Source organism: Schistocerca americana, chromosome 2 (genome assembly GCF_021461395.2).
Source record: "Schistocerca americana isolate TAMUIC-IGC-003095 chromosome 2, iqSchAmer2.1, whole genome shotgun sequence".
NCBI lineage: Eukaryota > Metazoa > Arthropoda > Insecta > Orthoptera > Acrididae > Schistocerca > Schistocerca americana.
This window is the reverse complement of record NC_060120.1, coordinates 281,990,590-282,015,614: the sequence shown is the minus strand read 5'-3', so window position 1 is coordinate 282,015,614 and position 25,025 is coordinate 281,990,590. Positions and strand designations below refer to the sequence as shown.

General features: G+C 41.7%; 1 protein-coding gene across 1 annotated transcript in view; it reads right to left on the bottom strand.

Annotated features, from left to right (window-relative positions):
* Positions 1-1,408: 1,408 nt before the first annotated feature.
* LOC124595614 overlaps positions 1,409-25,025 on the bottom strand; it is a 37,224-nt gene continuing 13,607 nt past the window's right edge. Inside the window, exon 4 of the mRNA XM_047134432.1 lies at positions 1,409-1,566. Coding sequence (XP_046990388.1) covers positions 1,487-1,566 — 80 coding nt within the window. The 3' untranslated portion in view covers positions 1,409-1,486. The remainder of the gene's footprint in view (positions 1,567-25,025) is intronic.

Here is a 25,025-nt window from a genome sequence, read left to right as displayed (position 1 = left end):
ATAGTTCCATTTACTTTCCATGTCCTTCAACAGTCAAGTCTTAATCTTTGGCATTCTCTTTTGTTCAAATTTTTGTACTTTAACATCTTTTAGGTCAGAAATTAATAGCCAGTGGTCACTATCTAGGCACTCACTGGGTAAGACTAACATCTGTAACATTTTCTATCAGTGATGACAAAGTCTCTCGTAGTCTTAATCTCACCATCCCAGCTGTATCTCGTTATTTTATGACTTTCCCCCTCTTCTGAGACCACGTGTTCTGTATGGTTGTTTCGCACGTGGAAATCAATTAGGTTCTCTCCTGGGTTTCTGTTCCCATAACCATGAGAACCGATGATGTCTTCACATCCCAGTCTTTCTTTACCAACTTGAGCATTCAGATCGCCCATAATGATGGCGTTCCGTTATTTGTTCTTCAAGTTCATTAAGGAAATGCTGATTCTCCTCAGTGGTACATCCTGTCTGTGGTGCATATACCAGCAAAACAGTATGCTGTGTATAGCCAGCTCTTAGTCTCATCTGGATGATCTTGTCACTCACATATGCCTATATCTTTATAGAGGACAAGGCCAACTCCATTTTTGGATTCACTATTGTTACCACATATAGCACATATCCATTTCTCAGTGATTTCTTCCCACAGCTTTTCCACTTTGTCTCACCCAACCCCAATACATTGAGCTTACACCTGTCCATAAGTTCTACTAGTTCTTCATATTTCTTTTTGAGAGGGGGCTTGCGTCTTCTCAGCATCTTTCATGAGCACCATCAGGCATTTGCTCATCACTATTTCGAGTGGTACTAGAAGAACTGTCATTTCTTGTGTTTAATTTATTCTTACATCCGATGCTTGGTTTAGATTTGGAAGCAGTATATACAGACTTACTAGGCCTGATACAGATGAGGATTAGCCTTTGAAGATCTCTCTTCTCCACAAGGCAGTGGTGTCCTCTTCTAATTGTCCCCAGGGAAGATGGGTTGCCTCCTCCACCATCTCTACCGTTTTGAAGGTCTCCTTCTGTGCTGAAGCTGCCATTAAGGTCTTTGCCCATAACCCCGGGCATAGGTTTCACGTTATACCCCGTAAAGTGTGAGTGAGTGAGTGAGAGTGTCTATATATAAATAAATAAAAGAAATAGGTACCTAACATGCCCGTATCAGAAAGCAATTACGTGTCAAAATTGCAAGGCAATTGGTCAAGAACTTTCTGAGATACATGTTCTTGAACAATCTAACACTTACACTTTTATTTATATAGATTAAGTGGGACAAAAGGTAAGTTCACAACCTGTAGGCCTAATTGTAAATACTTTATTATCACAAACAGCTTACATAATTAAAAAAACACTGTACATGCACTACATTATAGTTCATCTGTCAACTGTTTACAAATTTACACATGTTTAAGAATTTTTTTTTTTTTTTTTTTTTGTTGGGATTACTAAAAGCTACTAATTCAATTTAATATTAAGGTTTTTAAAAGACTTCACCACTCCAAGTCTGCCAAAGGGACATCATCAATGAGTGGCTCTGGGTAGCAAGGGTCATCCACTTCAAAAAGTTCATCTGCAAAATAAAATCTTACTTCAGAATTTTTTATTATCTCTTTGTATTGTTGTGCCTTTTTTTCCATCTGCAAATGAGACCCCCCCCCCCCCCCCAATTTGAGAACACATTTCAATAAGATTGCTCTGGTAAGCATTTGAGCATATTTCAATGAGAAATTTAACATCAAAAAGAGATTTTTATCTGAGAGAGACATGGTTAAGATTGAAGAGGAATGGGGATGCGTTTAATAGCTGGCACAACCATTCTGTGGGCTTTTTGCTATGGTCTTCTCATGTTCTTTCGCAATGGTCTGTTACTGGAGCAATCTGTGCAGTTTTAGGCAACAATGACAATTTTTCAGTACAAGTGTTCCAACATTTAGCAAGTGACTGTTTTGATGCAGCAATGGGGATTTAGGCTTACTTGAGGCCAGTTACACGAAGACTTTAAAATTAAGCATTTCCACGACTGACGATTGACTTGGGGGGATGCTTTTTGGACTTATTTGCAGTTATTATGACGAATAAAATTTAACACAAGTTGCAGGTCTCTGATGTTAACCATATTTACTGTGAATATTTTTTAATTGTAAAGCCACCACCTGTCAATGTGGGAATGAACAGAATGGAATCTTTATTGTCACATGACATTTTATATACAATCATATGATTGAAACATTGGTGACTCGTCAATGGATAATTCTACGCCTACCTAAGTATACCTCAAACCAAGATGCGCTAAAAGGAAGCACATGGATGCTCCCGGACACACATTACAACATAAAATGATAAATACACGTTAGATTTCTTACCGTTTCTTAAAATTTTCCTCGGTCGCTTAAAATCTTTCTTTTTGAGTATTTTTCATGTTTGTATCTCAAATTTATTGACTATGGACATACTTAATAAGTGCACATACTTCCATGAAAGGAGTATATGTGTATACATCTAGATATTTATATATAAAAACAAAGATGAGGTGACTTACCGAACAAAAGCGCTGGCAGGTCGATAGACACACAAACAAACACAAACATACACACAAAATTCAAGCTTTCGCAACAAACTGTTGCCTCATCAGGAAAGAGGGAAGGAGAGGGGAAGACGAAAGGAAATGGGTTTTAAGGGAGAGGGTAAGGAGTCATTCCAATCCCGGGAGCGGAAAGACTTACCTTAGGGGGAAAAAAGGACAGGTATACACTCGCACACACGCACATATCCATCCACACATACAGACATAAAAAGGACAGGTATACACTCGCACACACGCACATATCCATCCACACATACAGACATATGTCTGTATGTGTGGATGGATATGTGCGTGTGTGCGAGTGTATACCTGTCCTTTTTTCCCCCTAAGGTAAGTCTTTCCGCTCCCGGGATTGGAATGACTCCTTACCCTCTCCCTTAAAACCCATTTCCTTTCGTCTTCCCCTCTCCTTCCCTCTTTCCTGATGAGGCAACAGTTTGTTGCGAAAGCTTGAATTTTGTGTGTATGTTTGTGTTTGTTTGTGTGTCTATCGACCTGCCAGCAGTTTTGTTCGGTAAGTCACCTCATCTTTGTTTTTATATATAATTTTTCCCACGTGGAATGTTTCCTTCCATTATATTGATATCATCTAGATATTTAGATACACAGTTTACACAATACAAGTATGGACCCACCATAAAAAAAAAAAACATATACCTCCATTAAAAGAGAACGTAAGCATACACATAGAACATAATGTAGGCAAACAAAGCAAATGTTTTACCTCTTACTTGTCTTCCTCGTTTATAAAATCGTCCCCATTGGAGTAACATTTGCTTTTTAAACAGTTTTCAATGTTTGCACGTTTCTAGCTTGCAGTCCTAGAATTTTGAACAAATTTTATTGCTAAGCTTCAAAGCCATGTAATCTTGTTTGTGCCTTGTTTCATAAGCAGGTGTGAACAAATTTCCTTAAAAAATGTGTGTGTGTTTTTTTAGCTCAAGAGAAGTGTTTCAAATACAAACATAGATAGGATTATCAGTAAGTCAAGGCCTGCAAATAAAGGTTTGCATGATCGTCTACCGTTTGTTCCAGTCATAGCTCTGATAATTTTTTTCCTGTTGCTTGAACACTTTAAGGATGCTTCCTTTTTCAACACCCCAAAAACTTCTGCTGTATCTTATAACTGATATAAAATAGACATGATACACAATTTACACAACAGCAAAGTCAGTTACTTTATTTAGAACCCCCATTGCATAAACAGAACTATTTAACTACTTCAGTAGGCAATCCACTTGATCAGTCCATAACAAGTTTTTGTTTATGGTCACTAAGAAATTTAACAGAGTCTGCAGTGATCAGTTCTCTGCTTTCATAACTCAACTGTGTTAAGTTTGTTTGGTCCTGAAGTGACAGTTTGTGTCTTTGTTAGGTTTAGTTTCATAGCATTGTTATTTATTCAATTTTCTAGTTCTTGAAGAGTTTGTTTCGTTTTCAGTGATAATTCTTCAGTGTTTTTACAGCAGACTACTACTGTTGAATCATCTGCATACAGAATTACATCTGAAGTTACCTTACCTGGTATGTCATTTATATAATATAGAAATAGTAATGGGCCTAGTATGGACCCCTGGGGTACACCTGCTTGTATTTCCTTCCAACTAGAGCAAGATTTCTCACCCCTCTATTGAGTAACTACCCTATTCTTCCTATTTTTGAGATAATATGTGAACCAACTTAAAAAAAATTTCATGGAAGCCATAAGAAGCTAATTTGAGGAGCAGCTGCTTATGGTTTACCATTACAAATGCCTCACTGAGGTCACAGAAGATACTGGACACTCTCCTTGTTATTGAGGCATTTGCTTAATTTTAGTGATTAGTTCATTAATAGCACACTCAGTGCTTCAGCCCTTCCTAAATCCATACTGATTATTGAGAATAATGTTATATTTTTTGTTGTATTCTTCTAATTGGTTACACACTATTTGATCAAATATTTTAGAAAAAATTTGTAGTAATGATACTGGGTAAATATCTCCTATCTCCCCTTGTCGTTCTTTTTGTGGATAGGTTGAATTTCCGCATACTTCAGCCCGTCCGGAATAGCAGCCCTCATCAGATGATTGATTTATTATGTGACAGAGTTGGGGTGCAACATTATCACATCTTGCCTTTATTATTTTTGTCCGAATTTCCTCCCAGCCCACAGGCTTGAGATTTTTTAGGGATGTTAGCCACTTCATAATGGGAAGTAAATTTGAATACTCCTAATCTGTGTTACATTATATTGGGACTTACCCGTGGAGGAGGGAGATTATCAATTTTGTTGTTGTTATGGTCTTCAGTCCTGAGACTGGTTTGATGCAGCTCTCCATGCTACTCTATCCTGTGCAAGCTTCTTCATCTCCCAGTACCTACTGCAACCTACATCCTTCTGAATCTGCTTAGTGTATTCATCTCTTGGTCTCCCTCTACGATTTTTACCCTCCAGTGCTATAGATCATGCCCTACCAACCAGTCCCTTCTTGTCAAGTTGTGCCACAAACTCCTCTTCTCCCCAATTCTATTCAATAGCTCCTCATTACTTATGTGATCTACCCATCTAATCTTCAGCATTCTTCTGTAGCACCACATTTCGAAAGCTTCTATTCTTTTCTTGTCCAGACTAGTTATCGTCCATGTTTCACTTCCATACATGGCTACTCTCCATACAAATAATTTCAGAAACGACTTCCTGACACATCTATACTCGATGTTAACAAATTTCTCTTCTTCAGAAACGCTTTCCTTGCCATTGCCAGTCTACATTATATATCCTCTCTACTATGACCATCACAAGTTATTTTACTCCCCTAATAGCAAAACTCCTTTACTACTTTAAGTGTCTCATTTCCTAATCCAGTTCCCTCAGCATCACCCGGCTAAATTCAACTACATTCCATTATCCTCATTTTGCTTTTGTTGATGTTCATCTTATATCCTCCTTTCAAGACACTATCCATTCTGTTCAACTGCTCTTCCAAGTCCTTTGCTGTCTCCGACAGAATTACAATGTCATCGGCAAACCTCAAAGTTTTTATTTCTTCTCCATGGATTTTAATTCCTACTCCGAATTTTTCTTTTGTTTCCTTTACTGCTTGCTCAATATACAGATTAAATAACATCGGGGAGAGGCTACAACCCTGTCTCGCTCCCTTCCCAACCACTGCTTCCCTTTCATGCCCCTCGACTCATAACTGCCATCTGGTTTCTGTACAAATTGTAAATAGCCTCTCGCTCCCTGTATTTTACCCCTGCCACCTTCAGAATTTGAAAGAGAGTATTCCAGTCAACATTGTCAAAAGCTTTTTCTAAGTCTACAAATGCTAGAAATGTGGGTTTGCCTTTCCTTAATCTTTCTTCCAAGGTAAGTCGTAAGGTCAGTATTGCCTCACGTGTTACAACATTTCTACGGAATCCAAACTGATCTTCCCCGAGGTCGGCTTCTACCAGTTTTTCCATTCGTCTGTAAATAATTCATGTCAGTATTTTGCAGCTGTGACTTATTAAACTGAAAGTTTGATAATTTTCACATCTGTCAACACCTGCTATCTTTGGGATTGGATTTATTATATTCTTCTTGAAGTCTGAGGGTATTTCGCCTGTCTCATACATCTTGCTCACCAGATGGTAGAGTTTTGTCAGGACTGGCTCTCCCAAGGCCGTCAGTAGTTCCAATGGAATGTTGTCTATTCCCGGGGCCTTGTTTCGACTTAGGTCTTTCAGTGCTCTGTCAAACTCTTCACACAGTATTGTATCTCCCACTTCATCTTCATCTACATCTTCTTCCATTTCCATAATATTGTCCTCAAGTACATCGCCCTTGTATAGACCCTCTATATACTCCTTCCACCTTTCTGCTTTCCCTTCTTTGCTTAGAACTGGGTTTCCATCTGAGCTCTTGCTATTCGTACAAGTGGTTCTCTTTTCTCCAAAGGTCTCTTTAATTTTCATGTAGGCAGTATCGATCTTACCCCTAGTGAGATAAGCCTCTACATCCTTGCATTTGTCCTCTAGTGATCCCTGCTTAGCCATTTTGCACTTCCTGTCGATCTCATTTTTGAGACGTTTGTATTTCTTTTTGCCTGCTTCATTTACTGCATTTTTATATTTTCTCCTTTAATCAATTAAATTCAATATATCTTCTCTTACCCAAGGATTTATACTAGCCCTCGTCTTTTTACCTACTTGATCCTCTGCTGCCTTCACTACTTCATCCCTCAGAGCTACCCATTCTTCTTCTACTGTATTTCTTTCCCCCATTCGCGACAATTGTTGTTCCCTTATGCTCTCTCTTAAACGATGTGCAACCTCTGGTTTAGTCAGTTTATCCAGGTAATATCTCCTTAAATTCCCATCTTTTTGCAGTTTCTTCAGTTTTAATCTACAGTTCATAACCAATAGATTGTGGTCAGAGTCCACATCTGCCCCTGGAAATGTCTTACAATTTAATACCTGGTTCCTAAATCTCTATCTTCTAGTATATCCAGGATTCTTCCACGTGTACAACCTTCTTTTATGATTCTTGAACCATGTGTTAGCTATGATTAAGTTATGCTCTGTGTAAAATTCTACCAGATGGCTTCCTCTTTCATTTCTTTCCCCCCAATCCATATTCACCTACTATGTTTCCTTCTCTCCCTTTTCCTACTCTCGAATTCCAGTCACCCATGACTATTAAATTTTCGTCTCCCTTCACTACCTGAATAATTTCTTTTATCTCATCATACATTTCATCAATTTCATCATCATCTGCAGAGCTAGTTGGCATATGAACTTGTACCACTGTAGTAGGTGTGGGCTTCGTGTCTATCTTGGCCAAAATAATTTTGTTAGAATTTCTAAAATCCTATTGAATTCTTCACATGTATGTCTGGAGTTTGTAAACATTTCCCCATCTATTTCTAATTTAGGGTTCACCTATTTTAGTCTTGACAATCTGCCATACCATTTTTGGTTTATTTGTGGCATCTAATATGTGTTTACTGTTTGTCATTTGCCTTTGCCTGTTGAACTACTTTGTCAAATATTCTTTTGTATTTGCTTACATAGCCGACAAACTTTGCATCATGGTTGTTCTTTGCTTCCATGTGCAGTTTCCTCTTTCTAACACTGGAGATCCTGATGCCTTCAGTTATCCCGAGTTTTTATACAGTTTTTGTCATGTGCTGTTATGAAGGGGAACATTCATTGAAAACACTCAAGCATTCTGATACAAAAGCATAGTAGTTAGTGTCTACTGAGTAGTGCTTGCTGAGCAACTGGGAAGTTCCATTTAGTCTTGAGACAAGTGTATTCACATTTTGTTGGCTGACATTTCTGACTCCATTTCACTGTTAAAGTTTTATCTAAATTTAACACTGACATAAAAAGGGCTGAATATTCAGATATCCCTAACTCTAAGATGAACTTCTCTGTAGCACCATAGTTGATACTGCTCACTACATTATCTATACCTGTACTTGCTGAAGTTTAATGTTAAGCCATTTGTAAATAACATGTCCTTCAGAGAAATGGCAAATCCATCATCAGCTCTTACACTCATGTTGAAGTCAGCACAAATGATGACCTTTTTACATAAATTTTCTACCTGCAACCTACACAGCAAAGTTTCAAATCAACCTACACAGCAATGTTTCAAATTTGTCTTGAAACGCACATGTAGCTGAATAGTCAGGGATATGATATATGATAATAATTGAACAATGCCTTCCAAAAGTTCAATGCACCAGCTTTCAAATAATAGTTCATTGTTCAAGCAATTAAAAGTCTGCCTGACTTAAAAGCTTGGTGATTCTGCTACTTGAATGCACGACCTTCCAAAAACCATTTTTCTACAAAAACTCACTGATGAATTGTAACCGGAAAGTGAATTTATCAAGTTTATATTTTCACTTTTAAGCCAGCGTTTGTTTAAGCATATAACTTTTACAGAACTTGGGTTCCCCAGAAATACTTCTAGTTCATTCAATTTGTTGGTATTCCTACTGACAGACCCCCTATATTAAAATGCATTATGGAACTATTATGAACTAAATCCAACACAGAATCATTTAACTGATCATCCGCATGAATATAATTCTAAATTGCATTCTGTTATTTTGTTTCTCGTGGACCAAATTCCATGGGAATTGGTCCACTCCATTAGTTTCCCTGTGAAGACACACCCAGCACAATAAATGACTTATTTCTACTTTTTTTTGACCAGAGAGATATCTTCAAGAGCATCGTGTATGTTAGAAGCTGGCCTCCTTTTACCATATTTGTTGAGATACATTCCATGGTTCGTGTGAAACAGTTTCTTTCATAATTACTAATGTCTGTCACCTTAAAATTCACCAACTTGGCACTGAAGCTTCTCAGCTTCATGTTAGTAAGTCTAATTTCATTGTTAACGCATGATCAGTCTGGTAAGTCATACCTTAGTGGCAATGTTGTTACGATGACACTAGTGAAATGCAGGAACTGCAGCAATTTAAGTAGCTTCTTAATCAAGGCACTAGCTTTGTTCCTACAGAAGTTATTAGCACCCCCTATGAGCACAGCACAATCAGTCTTTGAGAAATCAGAGCATTCTTCGTTAACACTCACCGTTATACTATAGAAATTTGCTCCAGGTTTTACACCGCCAGAAACTTTAACACTGTCTTCCACATTGTTTATCAATCATTCCTGCATGTTTCACTGCCAAAGAACCCACAAATTGTCAGACAACAATACAGTATTTCTGTTCAACAATAATGTTGCTATCCCATGCTGGGCTTACACTGTGAGTATTTCAGTTAAATATGGATAGGTTAATTATTATCCTCAAGCCCAACTAGTGAAACAACCAATGCCGGGGAGTAGGAGGCCAAGAAGAAGAAGTAGTTCAATGGCAATATAGTGATAATTATTTATCTTAAGTTTTTTTTTGGTGTGTGTGTGTGTGTGTGTGTGTGTGTGTGTGTGTGACTAACTCATTACTGAAATATTCAACTCCAGAATTTATATTTACTTGCTGATGCACGTCACTAATAATTACATTTCATACGGTCTGAATGTTCCTGAATCATTTCTTCTGAGATCATAAACAGGAGATATTCATTCAATTAATGCCTGTGTTTTCTTTCACACATTCTGTTACATACGCAATAGAAAACACACATAATTGCAAAATTATAAAGCTTTAAATAAAACTACTACAAGTTCAAGTTTGTAACCCAGTATGTAGTTAACTCTTTCCAAATTCTCACTTTGTCATTGATTTAATTGTGAACACTTTATGAAAAAATAAATAAAAACTGAATTGCACACAGAACATTACGTACCATTTCTACATAAAAATGTTATCTGGAGGAAGTCTAACACACCTTTTTTGAAAATTCTCATTATTTTCTTTTAAGCAAACATTTTGTCAGCAAATTTATTAGTTTAGACGTTATCAGTATTCACAAATTTCTAACTTTAAAATGTAATTACTTTGAAAATCCCTTATTAAGAGGGCTTGCTGAAAACTATTATCTGTATTTTTAAGTAAAACTCTTTAAGCTTTTTAAAACAAAGATTATTAATATTCTACATCTTAATTCTTCAAGTTTACATATATATTTCTGTACATACACACCCTGGCAATTAACACACTACTCCCAACAAGAGACCAGTTTGTTGATATCGCAACTGTGGACCTATTGATGGAGCCACAACTTCACCTCTGCTTGCACTGCTTCATATATATCAAAAGTGAAGTCCTCAAAGGTGTTCTTCAAGTTTTGGAACAGATAAAAATTAGATGTGACAAAGTCAGGATTGTACGGAGGATGATCAATGACAGTGAACCGATGTCATCAGATTGTTGGAGATGTTGCACCACTTTTAAGTGTTCTGGCATTGTCAGACAGAAGGAGAGCGTGTTCTATCTGTGGACGAATTCTTTGAATCTAAAACTATTACAGTAGACTGTTTCTCAGACACCACCACAGTTACATTACACACTACCATCTTGCATGCTACAATTCTCAGGCCTCTATTGGTGGAGGTCTGCAAATATGTAGACATGAAGAATAATGATATAGAATGTTAATAAAAATTTTTGTAGAACGTTAATAATGTTTGTTTTATTTAAAAAGCTTTACGGGTTTTCAAACAACAAATTCAGAGACATTACTTTTCTGCAAGCCCTAGTACAATTTAATTGTCCTGATATTTCCGTTCATTAAAGTGTGCTTTTTGTTAAAATTCATCTTTTGTTTATGAAGCTAAGGTTTTGTTTCCAGAACAATCACATGTTACAAAGGTAGGTTATAAACACAGGCAAGGTATGCCAATAGTGGATTTCAGTTTCAGTACCTCAGTTGTTCTCATTATTAGTATTTTACCCACGAGTTCAACCTGGTCTGAAGCCATTTAAATTTCGTTATGTGGGAATGAATTTTTAAATTTTGTGAAGATTAGAAGCAGAAAGATGGAAGAAAATAAATGGCAATACGAAATGCGCAAACAAATGTTTCATCTGCGAACATTAAGGTCTGGAGCTATTTTGACGGCACCAGCAGGAAACTGTAGACTGCACAATAAGCTACGTAGAATAGCTTAAAATTCCGTTTCCTAATGAATTTATGAAGTAATTTTCTTACTAGAAGCACACTTTTACTGCCTGAGATTAATGCAACTTGCGAAATAAACATTGCAAGTTACTAGACTTGTCTGAATCAGTACAAACGTTTTTTCATGTTCAAGATGAAATGTATTGGTTGTTACGGCCACACAAATGTTCTGCGAACAGTACATTCCAACAAATTTCCACATTCCACTAGATCAATATCTTCATGGCAATGAATCCAACGTTAAGATTCAGTTCACACAGAGAAGATACAACATGTTGCAATGAAGGCCACATGATGCTTCCTGATGCGACACTTATGTTCCCACTGAGATGACACTACATGTGATACAGCTCGCCACATGACGAGCACCAAGACAGCATAAATCCTGTTTCTGTCTCAGTTACTATCTTGGGCTCTTCTGTGAGGACACTGTGGAGTATCATTATTTATAGCCCAAAAAACTGGGCAAGAAAAGGAAGTGTTGGGTGTAACTATACAATGCTATACATATAAAAAATATGTTTGATTGTAGTTTCTTGTGAGGTCCCTCCAACACAAAACAATTCCTCCAATTCTGCAGAATGACTTAAGACAGTTTCCACTTTTTGGAGCAAATAGGATCAGCTACTCTGACAAGGGAGGACATAAATTTCCGACTTGCTATTTCTCCTGCTGAGGAGCTTCTCATTGCAATAAGGTAAGTTGGTGAAAAAGAGGGAATAATGTTAAAAATGCCACCACGAAAAGTTAATATTTTGTAAGACCACCTAGTATGATACTTCATTCAATTCAGTACATATATAACATGCCGTCCTCAGCTTCACACAGCTGCTCATTCAGAAGTAACTCAAATTAAGTTTCAGATCTCTTTTACAACTGTCACAAAGTTTTCTGAAATCAGGGAACAGACTGAAAGAAATTCCAGTCAGTATCATCAGCTGATGATTCCTGGGATGTTTTACTTTCAATAAGTTTTTTCATTTTGGGCTTCGACTTGCATCGGAGGCTTACAAAAATGAGGAACACGAGCCAGCTCCGCACTTCACATACTAGGAGGCAAAGAGCCTCGTGTGTGACGCATAACTACCAACCAAACGAAAACCAGTTTATTATCGAGCTGTGATCTTTAACTGTAAGAGGCACAAATTTTTTATATTTTTTTATTTTAAGAATAGTTTTCTCAAAACCAAACAAGAAAGACTTCATAGGGGAAAACGTGTGGTACCAACCAAACAATGGTTTTTAATTTTTACATGAAAAGTAAAAGTTTAACTGACAAAATTAACTACAGAAACAGATGTAACTTGGCTTCATATACATAAAACAGTTTTCATTCGAGCCACATAATATGACTTGAAATTTCCCGTCTCCATGTATTGTACGACCCAAGTTGCTTGTGTGACCAGCACTTCGTACTGTGCTGGGCGACATGACAGATAGGTACTGGGGTCGTATTTCTGCAATCAGACTATTAATCAGAGAAGTAGTTTCAACTGTTCCTACGGGCTCCACCATTGCTGGCTGCTTCTGCACAGTATCGCGACTCATATCGCCTCAGAGTGGAAACTGTGCCTTACAGTTACCTGAATGTTGTTTACAAAAATTGACGTGATCGTTATTTTTATGGAAAATTTTGTTTATCAACTTTTATTTTTTACAAACCATGGGTAATTTCATTATTGCTCCTTGTTTTATTGATGGGACTAAAAACGTCCTAAGCAGCTATAGTTACTAACATATATACTGCCGCAGTTACTGGAAGACGTCACACTGAACTTAAAGCAATCTATGTGGTAGCAATGTTTGGTTTTGGTTTTGTTCTGCTTTAGGACACAAAAAACAACTGGGCCCAAGTCAAACCTATAGAACACGAAGAAAGAGAGGAGTTAAAAATCGACTATAAGTCAGTCCCTACTGGCATAATGCAAGACAGCTAAAAACAGGTAAAGGGCTATAAAATACACCATACAAAAATGGAGGCCCAAAACTAAAAAGTAAATGGCCTTCGCCATATTGCTTTGGTGGATAAAAAGTAAAACGCGGTCGACAGTCCGTGCGTCATTTGTTAAAATGGCCAATAAATCTGACGGCAAACCCAAGCAGGAACATAAACAGTTACAAAATGGACATTCCATCAAGAAGTGGCGGACAGTTAAAACTTGGGTGCAATGTGTAAAAAGTGGTGGGGTAGTGCCACTTAGCAAATGACGATGGCTAAAAAGGCAGTGCCCAATATGCAGCCTAGTTAAAATGACCTCCCCCGGCGGGAGGGCCAAGAGGAGGTTGTCCAAGCCTTGGCAGCAGCACACGTGCCCTCGTCTCGTTTCCTCGCAGACCGACATGACCAGGAACTCACAGGAGCACCACACTGGCTCCACCAAGAGTGAGCAAGTGACAGTTTTCCTGGACCCGCTGCACTATGGGATGGGAGGTGTACAGCACACACAGACTTTGAAGGACACTGAGTGAGTCTGAGCAAAGGACACAATTGAAAAGGCTGTATCGCCAGATGTACTCCGTGGCCCGATACAAGACAATGAGTTCGCCTGTAAATACTGAGCGATGTGCTGAGAGCGAAAGACACGGGTGCCAATGACGAAGGCACACCCGACCTCACAGTTGGTTGGTTTGTTTGTGGGGGCTGAAGGGACCAGACTACAAAGGCCATCGGTCCCTTTTTCCACAACCATGAAAACCCACAAGGAATATAAACATCAACAGAGGTAACAAGGGACGACACAGAACAAGAAATCCAGAAAACAAGGAATTAAAAGCACACTGAGTTTTACAGTGGTTGGCAGACCATGGAAACAAAAAAGGAAAGGCCAACCACCAAGAGAGACACTAAAAACCCCAATCTAAAACTGTAGGCCAAAGGCCAGATGCAGCACACAAAAGGGACAAACCCTCACACTGAACGATAAAAGCCCCCTGCTCAAATAAAACTCAAAACTACGGTTGCCACTGCAGTGTCATCTGTTGAAAGTGCAGGGAGCGTATCAGGCAGTGCAAATGTCTGCCTGAGTGCAGTTAAAAGTGGACAGGCCAAAAAAATGTGGACCACTGTCAACGCCGATCCACAGCGACATGGAGGTGCGTTCTTGAGGTGCAATAAATGAGCATGCATCAGCCAGGTGTGGCCAACGCGCAGGCGGCAGAGAACAACAGAGTCCTTGCAAGAGGCTCACAAGGAGGAGTGCCATACACCAGTAGTCTGCTTGATGACCCAAAATTTGTTGGGGGGAAGGCATGGTGCGCCATTCAGCACCCCAAGCACCAAGGACTTTTTGCCACAATACCGACTGGAGATCACATTCCGGAAGGCCAATCTCCAGGACCGGAGCACTGAAAGCCTGTTCGGCCAGCGTGTCAACATGTTCATTACCCAGGATGCCGACATGACCCGGGATCCACACAAAAACCACAGAGCGGCCGCAATAGGCAAGAATATGGATGGACTCCTGGATAGCCATCACCAGACGAGAGTGAGGAAAACACTGGTCGAGGGCTCGTAAACCGCTCAGGGAGTCACTACGGATAACAAAGGTCTCACCTGAGCGGGAGCGGATGTACTTTAGGATGAGAGAGATGGTGACAAGCTGTGCTGTGAAACGCAGCAAGGATGGAAAGAAAGCGGCGGTGGAGGGTCTCAGGAGGGGCCGAGTCCTTCAGTCCGTGCCTAATCCACCTGAAGGCATGGGCAAGGCACACACCACGGGGTATACGTATATGGGCCCGGAAAAGGGGTGAAGAGGGAAAAACTCAAGCCCAGAGAGAAGAGCCTGGACGTGAACCGCGATTGTACACCCTGACTGGGGCCATCGTTCTGGATGATGGACGACCGAGTTGGGGAACAGGAGGCGGTAATTTGGATGCCTGCGCAAACTACAAACATGTGTAGCATAAACTGCCAGTAGGTGTTGGCACCGGATTCGCAATGAAGGGACACCAGCCTCCACAAATACGCTGTTTACAGGGCTTGTGCGGAAAGCTCCAGTCGCGTGCACTGAAGTATGGGGTCAAGCAACCGCAACGCGGAAGGCGATGTCAAACTGTAAGCCAGGCTCCCATAATCAAGACAGGACTGAATCAACTCCTGATACAATCATTGAAGGGTAGACCAATCGACACTCCAGCTGGTGTGACACAAGCAACAAGGACTGTTAAGATGGCGCCAGCACGTTTGTTTAAGCTGCCGAATATGAGGGAGCCAAGTCAACCAGGCATTAAAAAGCAATCCCAAAAACCGATGCACCAACACCACAGCAAGAGGTTCACCATCAAGATAAAGCCGTGGCTCAGGGTGAACAGTGCGACGCTGGCAGAAATGCATGATGCAAGTCTCGGCGGCCAAAAACTGGAAGCCGCACTCTACGGCCCAAGACCGCACCTTGCTAATAGCGCCCTGCAGATGCCGTTCAGCAACCGCAATGCCAGTGGAGCTATAGTACAGGCAAAAGTCATCAGCATACGAAGACGCCAATACGGATGTTCCCACAGCTGCAGCAAGACCATTGATAACAAGTAAAAAGAGGCAGACACTCAAGACAGAGCTTTGTGGGACCCCGTTCTAATGGACTAGGGTAGAACTATGGGAGGGACCAACTTGCACGCGGAAGGAATGAAGGGACACAAAATTCTGAAGAAAAATCGGGAGCGGGCCCCTATGACCCACCCATGAAGCGTGGTGAGGATGTGATGTCACCATGTTATATCATATGCCTTCCACATGTCAATAGTCAGCAACCAGATGCTGTCGGTGAGCAAATGCCATATGGATGGCAGACTCCAGGCAGACCAGATTATCGGTGGCAGAGCGGCCCTTACGGAACCCACCATGGGACGGAGCCAGAAGGCCCAGAGACTCGAGGAGCCAACTCAACCTCCGGCTCACCATGTGTTCCGAGCAACTTACACAGAACGTTGGTGAGGCTAATGGGGCGGTAGCTGTCCCACTCCAGTGGGTTCTTTCCAGGTTTCAACATGGAGATGACGATGCTTTCCCGCCACTGTGATGGGAACTCACCCTCAACCCAGATACAGTTGAAAAGGTCGAGGAAGCATTTCTGGCAGTTTACCGAGAGGTGTTTGAACATCCGATAGTTGATGCGATCCGGCCCGGGAGCCATATCAGGGCAAGCGACTAGGGCACTTTGGAATTCCCACTCACTGAATGGAGCATTGTATGATTCGGGGTGGTGCATACGGAATAAAAGGCTTCGACATTCCAACTGCTGTTTCAGGGAGTGGAAGGCGTGGGTAATTTGTAAAAGCGCAACTCTGAGCATACTGCTCGGCTAAGAGTTCTGCAATCGTATCAGAGTCAGTACAGACTGCTCCACCCAGGGAAAGACCAGATACACTGACGGGAGTCCGATAGCCATAGAGTCGCCTAATCTTTGCCCAAACCTGTGACGGAGAGGTACGGACGCCAATGGTGGTACTTTTCCCAGCACTCCTGCTTCCGTCGGCGAATAAGGTGTTGGGCTCGGGCACGGAGCCACTTAAAGGTAATGAGGTGGTCCAGTGACCATTGGAGGGCCCACCTGCGATCCCAAATCGCCTCAGCAACCTCTGGTGACCACCAAGGCACAGTCCTCAGCCAAGGGGACCCTTAACAACAGGAAATTGCAGATTCCGCTTCAGAAGCTATGCCCGTGGTGACCGTGCGAACCACCACATCGATGGCATCATGAGAAAGAGGCTCAATAGTGGCAATGGAGGCGAACGAGTTCCAATCAGCTTTATTCAAAGCCCAGCCGGGGAGGCGCCTAGAAGAGTGACACTGTGGCAGTGATAGAAAGATTGGAAAGTGGTCACTACCGCGCAAGTCGTCATGCACATGCCAGTGGACAGATGGTAAAAGGCCAGGGCTGCAGACCGAAAGGTCGATGGCCTCACGGTCAGTCCGAGAGCCATCAGCATATACAAAGGTACTATTGCAAAGTTTCATGTGAAGGTCGTGAAACTGAAGGCGGCAGACCGAGGCTGGAGTATTGTCTTTAGGAAGTGAATGAAGGCAAACGTTAACATGGGCCATTTCATGAAGCCAAGGTGGTGAAGGGTTCACACCCACCGGAAAAGTTGCAGGTAATGTGAAGTTAAGCCACCGTAGAAAGTGCCGAAAGCAGACTCCAGAAGGTAACAGAAGAGGGACGTGCCCCATACTGATGATCAAAGGAAGCATCAACGAAGGAGGCATAGGCTGGATGGTCACGAATGGCAGACAAACGGCATGTGTCCCTACTGAGGAGAAAGTCAGGACGGTAGGACAGTGGTAGTTCAGCAGCTTTAGCACACAGACTCTCAACCGGGCTAGTGTAAAAGACGCCCGTGGCCAAAGAGATTCCGTGACGGTGGACAGTGTTGAGACGGCGTAAGAGGGATGGGCGTACAGATGCATAAACAAAGCACCCACAGTTGAGTTTTGAATGGACAAGGGACTGGTACAAACAGGAGGAGGTTGGTTCGATTGGCACCCCAGTAAGTACTATTGAGGACACGTAGAAGATGGAGGAACCGCGTACAGCGGGCTGTCAGGTAAGACACATGGGAGGGCCAAGAGTGTCTCCTATCAAGCATGATCCCCAGAAATCTTGTAGTTTTGATGAACGGAAGGGCAACAAGAAAAGATGGTGGGAGAAACCACTTGTGTTGTTAGAAATTCATAGACAGTTTTGTCAGTGGAAAAGTAAAAGCCATTGCCGATGATCCAGGAGCAAAGACGTTCAAGACATCGCTGAAGACGCGCTCAATGAGACAGGTCCGTAGAGAACTGCAACAGATGGCAATATCATCAACAAAAAGGGATCCGGACTGCAGGGAAGAGTAAAGCTGCCAGTCAGCCATAGAAAGCTGCCACTTGGGCGTACACGTGGATGAGGTAGGAGTCAGCAAATGGATAGCACATGGGAAATGGTCACTCGAGTAGGTGTCAGAAAGAACGGACCCCTCAAGACGAGGGGCAAGCTGGGTAGTGCAGAAGGATAGGTCCAAATTGGAATAGCTGTGCGAGGAGTCTGAAAGGAAAGTGGGAGCTCCAGTGTTAAGGCAGAAGAGGTTAAGTTGGTTAAGAAGGTCAGCCAAGATGGCATCTCACTGGTAGGTCCTGGCAGAAACCCAAAGGGGATGATGCACATTAAAGTCACCGAGTAGCAAAGATGTGGGAGATAGCTGCCCAATTGGCTGAAGTAAGTCTGCCCTGGTGACATCAATGATGGAGGGAGGTAAATGGTACAGAGGGAAAAAGTCAGGTGGGGAAGGAGGAAAAGGCAAACGGCAACATCTTGAAGATGGGTAGTCAGGGAGATGGGTTGACTATGAATGTCATCCCGTATGAGCAGCACGATGCCCCCATGAGATGGAATGCCGACCTCAGGGGGAAGTTCAAAACCGATCGGTAAGTAATGTGAAAACTCAAAGCGGTTGTGAGGATGCACTTTCGTTTCCTGAAGGCAGAGTACAAGGGGATGCTGTGATGCTAAAAGCAGCCGTAAATCCTCATTGTGGGACCGAAGGCCATTAACGTTCCACTGGAGTGTAGTCCGAGGATCATGCTCCATGGGGTCCACAGAAGCATTGGATTGCTTGTGCGGTCAGCCTGTGGAGTCCAATGCTGAAAACCGATTGGTGGTGTGTACCGGCAACATGGCAGCCGGGCGGGCTAAGGTACCACATGGCGGCACCGTCGAAGAGGATCTTCGATTTGGTGAAAGAGAAGACCGTTTGCCTTTGGTGGACTTGGTTGAGCCTTTCCGGGTAGAGGAAGGCTCAGGTGTTGTTTGGCTGGAGGGACGGAGGATGTCTACACGGGAGTACTCTCTCTGTCCTTTCCGGCCCACCGGTTGTGTAGCTGGTGGCTTAGCCTCTTGAGGTGAGAGTTTGACAGTTTGTTGCACAGCTGGATGAGGGGATGGCGATGCTACCTTGACACTGGGCGATTTCACAACCTCAGAGCTGAATTTGAGGTAGCATGTCTGTGTGTCCATGCCCTTCATGGAGCGAGGGGTAACAAGAATAGAACTACAGGTGCCAGATGGGAGAACACAGGGTTTGCGACTAGCCAGTAACTTGCGAGTGACTGGGTATGGCACTTTACTTTTTCCGTTACCCGGATCTCTTTGACAGCCTACTCATCAAGATACACAGGAAAATCATGAGAGGAGGTGGCATGGCCGCCACTGCAGTTGATACAGCAGGGAGGAGGAGGCAGACAACTGCCTTCGTGTGCATTCCTACAACAGGTTACACATTTGGCTGGGTGTCGACAAGACGTTCTAGAGTGGTTAAAATGATGACACTGGTAGCAGCACACTGGGTTCAGAATGTACGGCCAGACTGTGATAACTTCATAGCCTACTTTGATCTTGGGTGGCAGCATCTCTCTATCAAAGGTGAGGAAAAGAGTACGGGTGGGCACTAAGGTGGAATCTACCTTTCTAATGGACAGCAATGACACCCTGATCAGAGAGGTAATATTGGATTTTGGCCTCGGTTAGACCGTCGGACAGCCTGGTGTAAATTACACTACGGGAAGAATTCAAAGTTCTATGGGCCTCAACACAAACAGGGTGCCCATGGAGAAGCGAGGCAGCAATCGGTTGTTGTGCTCGAAGATCAGAAGTGGTCTCCAAAAGCAAAGTGTCATTCTGTAAACAAGAGCAGGATTTCACAGTGCCAGCAATTGCATCAACACCTTTCTGAATAATACACAGATATACCGTAGTGAAGGATTGATTGTCTTCAGTACGTGAGACTACGAGGAACTGTGGTGCAGCGGGAAGGGCCTTCGAATCACTAGCCTCATTATGTTGAGGTTTCGTAGACGTTGGTTGGGAAGATTGACTCAATGTGAGAAAATCCCCACGATTGCCAGCATCTCCGATGGCATGCTAATTTTAACTGGGGGCTCCCTTCACAAGGGGGCGCACCTGCCTTATGTGATTGTTCACACCTCAGGTCACACCTCCCGAACACCTGACAGAGGGACCAAACAGCAATTTGGGAAGGTTGCAGCTCAGGCAATCACCCCTCCCTTGGCCTGGTCTGTACAAGGGGGTACGTGCGAACCCTACCTGTCAACCCGGGGCTGGGAATTATGCATTACCCAGTGACCTGTTATGAGTCAGATGCATGGAATGGCCTTCAAGAGCACACAGGGAGGAAGAAGAAAAAGAGGAACCTCTAAAGGTGAAGTGGAGGAACGAGAGATTGGAAACAAAGAAAGGGCAAGTGAGCGAAAGCAAAGGTAAGGTGAGACTGTTCTTACATCAGGAACAGACAATACAGAACATTCCCAATAACATCCCAGACATGTTCCCCAAGGGAGGGGAAAAAGAATAGTGAGAGGATAGACATTCAGCACGAAAGAGGAAAAAATGCTTCAAAGGCTGGGGTCCCATGGTAGCTAAGCACGAACCTGTCCTGGGAGGAGGAGGGGGTGGGGGGTGAGCGATGTGCTTGGTATCATACCCATTCTGCACTATAATTACACAACTTGAAGAGGACATCTGAGGAGTATTTCCTAAAAACCATGCAATGACCAGGCCTGCTTGCACACCAGGAGAAAAAATATGCCATGCCATATTCCACGGGTGCATTCTGCATTAAGCCCATATATCATTGAATTTTCTCTTTTGTCTGTCCTGAGTTGCTTCATAGCTCAAGGTCAACATTTTAAAACTGGGTATGAGACTCAAAATAAGCCCACTGACCATATCCAAGTTGTTTGATGTTGAAACGCTGAACTTTGTGGGACTACTACTCTGATTTGCACGACAATGTTTTGTTGAAATGTTATCTTGGCACTATTTGATCAAAGTCAACTTATCTCATGGTCTAAATGCATGAAAAAGGTATAAGGTTCCATAAAATATTATGTCAGTATCATAATTTGACAGCTATTAACATTAAAAATTATTTATGGTCATCAGAAACTTGGCTACAGTGATCGCTACAATTTAGTGCAAAACACATCTCAATAACTTATTTGTTGTGGATATATTTTGGGTGGTCTTTATGAGCTGCCTACCCCTGTCTACAGGGCTTACTTCAAAGGCACCAGTCGCAAATCAGATCCTCCAGTGGTTCAGTAGCTGCAATGGTGATGGGGCCACTGATCCGTAAGCCGTATTCCTTTCGTTGAGTCTATACAGGATGAGGGCTTTGAGGAGGTCCAAGAGAGTGGAGGGGCCTGCTTCTCAGGAGGTGCAATTGTTGTAACTATGGGGAGAAGATGGCATCATAGTTCCTGATAATTAACAATGAGCAGAAAGGGGTGGGCATCCCACAATAATAACTTTTCTTTCCTCTTGGCTAAGATAGTTTGAATGAAGTTTTAAATATTGATAATTTATGTGGAATAATATTCATGTGATTAACATACTTTGAAATATTAAGCATTTTAAAATTTGTGATTTGTAAAACTCAATAAAATCAAATTCTAATGCCAGGTTAAAAAACACAGAATTCCTTGACATGTTCCTGATTCTTCAATGTGAAATGTAATTCCCTGAGAATTCCAGGTTTTCTAGAAGAATAACCACCCTAGCAGTTCAGTCTGAAGTTAAAGTTCTGGGTGTGGATAAATAGTTTTACATCAGCAGAATTGCATAATACACATGGAAATTGAGAACTGCAAGCCATAGGTGTGGGCCTAGACTGTACTTCCTTTATGACACCTTGAGTGAGTTCAGAAACACAGATCAATGGATTAATATCTTCCATGTTATTGATTTTAGTCTGAGTCATTTCTCAATGCTAGTCAATCCTGTGTAAAACCTCTTCACCTCTAAATAGCTACTGCACACTACATCCATTCGCACCTGATTATTGTACAGCACCACACTTCACACAGTCCTTTTCACTTCTTACCTCAATTGCTTATTGTCCACATTTCAATTTTGTACAGAGCTATATTCAAGAAAATATGCCCTAACATTGAAATTCTTACAACGTGTTAAATTCCTCCTTTTCAGAAATGCTTTTCTTGTTCACCTTTCCAATTTGGCCAGGCCATCAGTTATTTTAATGCCCAAATAGAAAACAACTTTTAGTGTCTCATTTCCCAACCTTATTCCCTTTGCATCATTTCTATTACATTCCATTACCTTGTTTTACTTTTGTTGACATTCATCTTATAACCTCTTTTCAAGACATTATCCATTTCTTTCAACTGATCTTCCAAGTCCTTTACTGTCTCTGACAGAATTACAATCAGAAAAGCTCAAAGTTTTTATTGTTTCCTCCTCGAGTTTTACTTCCCATTCTAAATGCCTCCTTGTTTCTCTTAGGCATGGTTCACACTGAAATGATATGACATGTTGCAATAAGGGTCGCTTATTGGTGCGACTCGCCATACGACATGCAACAACACAGCACAAACCACATTTCAGTTTCAGTTGCATCGTGAGCTCTTCTGAAGAGGATGTTATTGTGGCTTGTTATTTAAAGCTCAAAAAATTGAGAGTGAAAAGGAATTCCTGGATGCACCTGTAAAACGCTGTTGTGGTTGTTGTTGTGGTCTTCAGTCCCGAGACTGGTTTGATGCAGCTCTCCATGCTACTCTATCCTGTGCAAGCTTCATCATCTCCCAGTACCTACTGCAACCTACATCCTTCTGAACCTGCTTAGTGTATTCATCTCTGTCTCCCTCTACGACTTTTACCCTCCAATGCTAAATTTGTGATCCCTTGATGCCTCAAAACATGTCCTACCAACCGATCCCTTCTTCTAGTCAAGTTGTGCCACAAACTTCTCTTCTCCCCAATCCTATTCAATACCTCCTCATTACTTATGTGATCTACCCATCTAATCTTCAGCATTCTTCTGTAGCACCACATTTCGAAGGCTTCTATTCTCTTCTTGTCCAAACTATTTATCGTTCATGTTTCACTTCCATACATGGCTACACTCCACACATGTACTTTCAGAAACGACTTCCTGACACTTAAACCTATACTCTATGTTAACAAATTTCTCTTCTTCAGAAATGCTTTCCTTGCCATTGCCAGTCTACATTTTATATCCTCTCTACTTCGACCATCATCAGTTATTTTGCTCCCCAAATAGCAAAACTCCTTTACTAAATAAGCGTCTCATTTCCTAATCTAATTCCCTCAGCATCACCCGACTTAACTCGACTACATTCCATTATCCTTGTTTTGCTTTTGTTGATGTTCATCTTATATGCTCCTCTCAAGACACTATCCATTCTGTTCAACTGCTCTTCCAAGTCCTTTGTTGTCTCTGACAGAATTACAATGTCATCGGCGAACCTTAAAGTTTTTATTTCTTCTCCATGGATTTTAATATCTACTCCGAACTTTTCTTTTGTTTCCTTTACTGCTTGCTCAATATACAGATGTAAAACGCTATAAATATAAAACACAGTTCACCTGTGGTTTTCCTCAAGAGCTATCCCAAAACAAAAACAAACTGCACAAATTCTAGAGAATGAGTGCAGTCAATTTCCACTATTTGGAATAATTAGTATCAGCTAACTTGACAAAGCAGGAGACAAGTTTCTGATTTGCTACTTCTCCTGATAGACTACACATTGCAATAAAGTTAAGCTGGTGAAAGTGTTTTCATGACATTAAAAACTCTGCTACGAAAGGTTTATTTTTAGTACAACCACCTAGTATAGTACTTCATTAAATGTGGTACACAGATAAACAATGGTCACAAATTAATAAAGCCATGACAATGTTTCTACAATTGTTCAATTACGCTAAGTGCAGTACGATTCAGGTTGAGGAGTATTTAGAAGAAACAATTCTGGATCTGAAGGGAGATCAGTCATCAGAAATGATGTAGCAGTGGGTGGCAAATGTTGCATATCTGCAGAAACAGAAGAAGCCAATGATAAGGAAATTTCCGATTTATTCTCAGTTTGTCCAGCTGCTCATTCAGAAGTAACAGGAATTTAGCTTTTAGACCTGTTTTACACCTATCACAAAGTTCCTGACGCCAGGGAGTGCAGACTGGAAAGTATCCTGCCAGCACTATCAGCTGATAAGTGCCAGTGGATTTTCATTTCAGTAAGTGTTTTCACATCAAGCTTCACCTTCTATTGGCAGCATACAAAAAAGAGAAACACGAGACAGTTCCACACACTACATAGCAGGCAGCAATAGGCTGGCATGTGGTGCCTAGCTGCCAACCTCGTACGAGGCAATCTCCAATGTATTTCATGGACTAGGCACATCCAGAAAGTGAGTTTCCCTATTTTTTTAAAACAAAGGCAACACAGTCACATGAAAAACTTTATTGGCAAGCAACATTTGAGCTATTTTTTGACACAGACACCAGAAGAACAGACACTTTTCATATTGTGGGATCAACATTTGTAATCCTGTGCCGTAGAAGTCTGCTGCCTATGAATGTGACCAGCGTGTCTGGAGGCATGATGTATGCTGGATGATCAAACAGCTCTCAGCTGAACTTCTGTAAAACAGTGGCTGTGTGCCGAGTCGCACTGGAACTAGCATTGTCACTGAGCAGCACAACACCTGCAGTAAGCATTCCACACCTCTTGTTCTGAATGGCACATTGCAGTTTTTGCAGTTTCACAGAAACAGTCGTGTTCACTGTTTCACCTCTGGATAGGAAGTCAATGAGCAGAGTGCGCTTCCTGTCTCACAACACCATGCACATTACTTTCTGCACCGACATGGTCTGTTTAAATTTTGTCTTGACCGGAGATCCACTGTGACGCCAATGCATTGACTGCTGCTCTGTTTCCAGGGTCAAGTGAAAAAGCCACGTCTCATCGCCCGTGACACTCCTGTGGAGGAACTCGCTGGAGAGATGCCAGACCTGTTTCATAGTGTTTTGCTTTGTGCTTGGGTGTCAGGTTTTTCGGAAGCCACCTGAC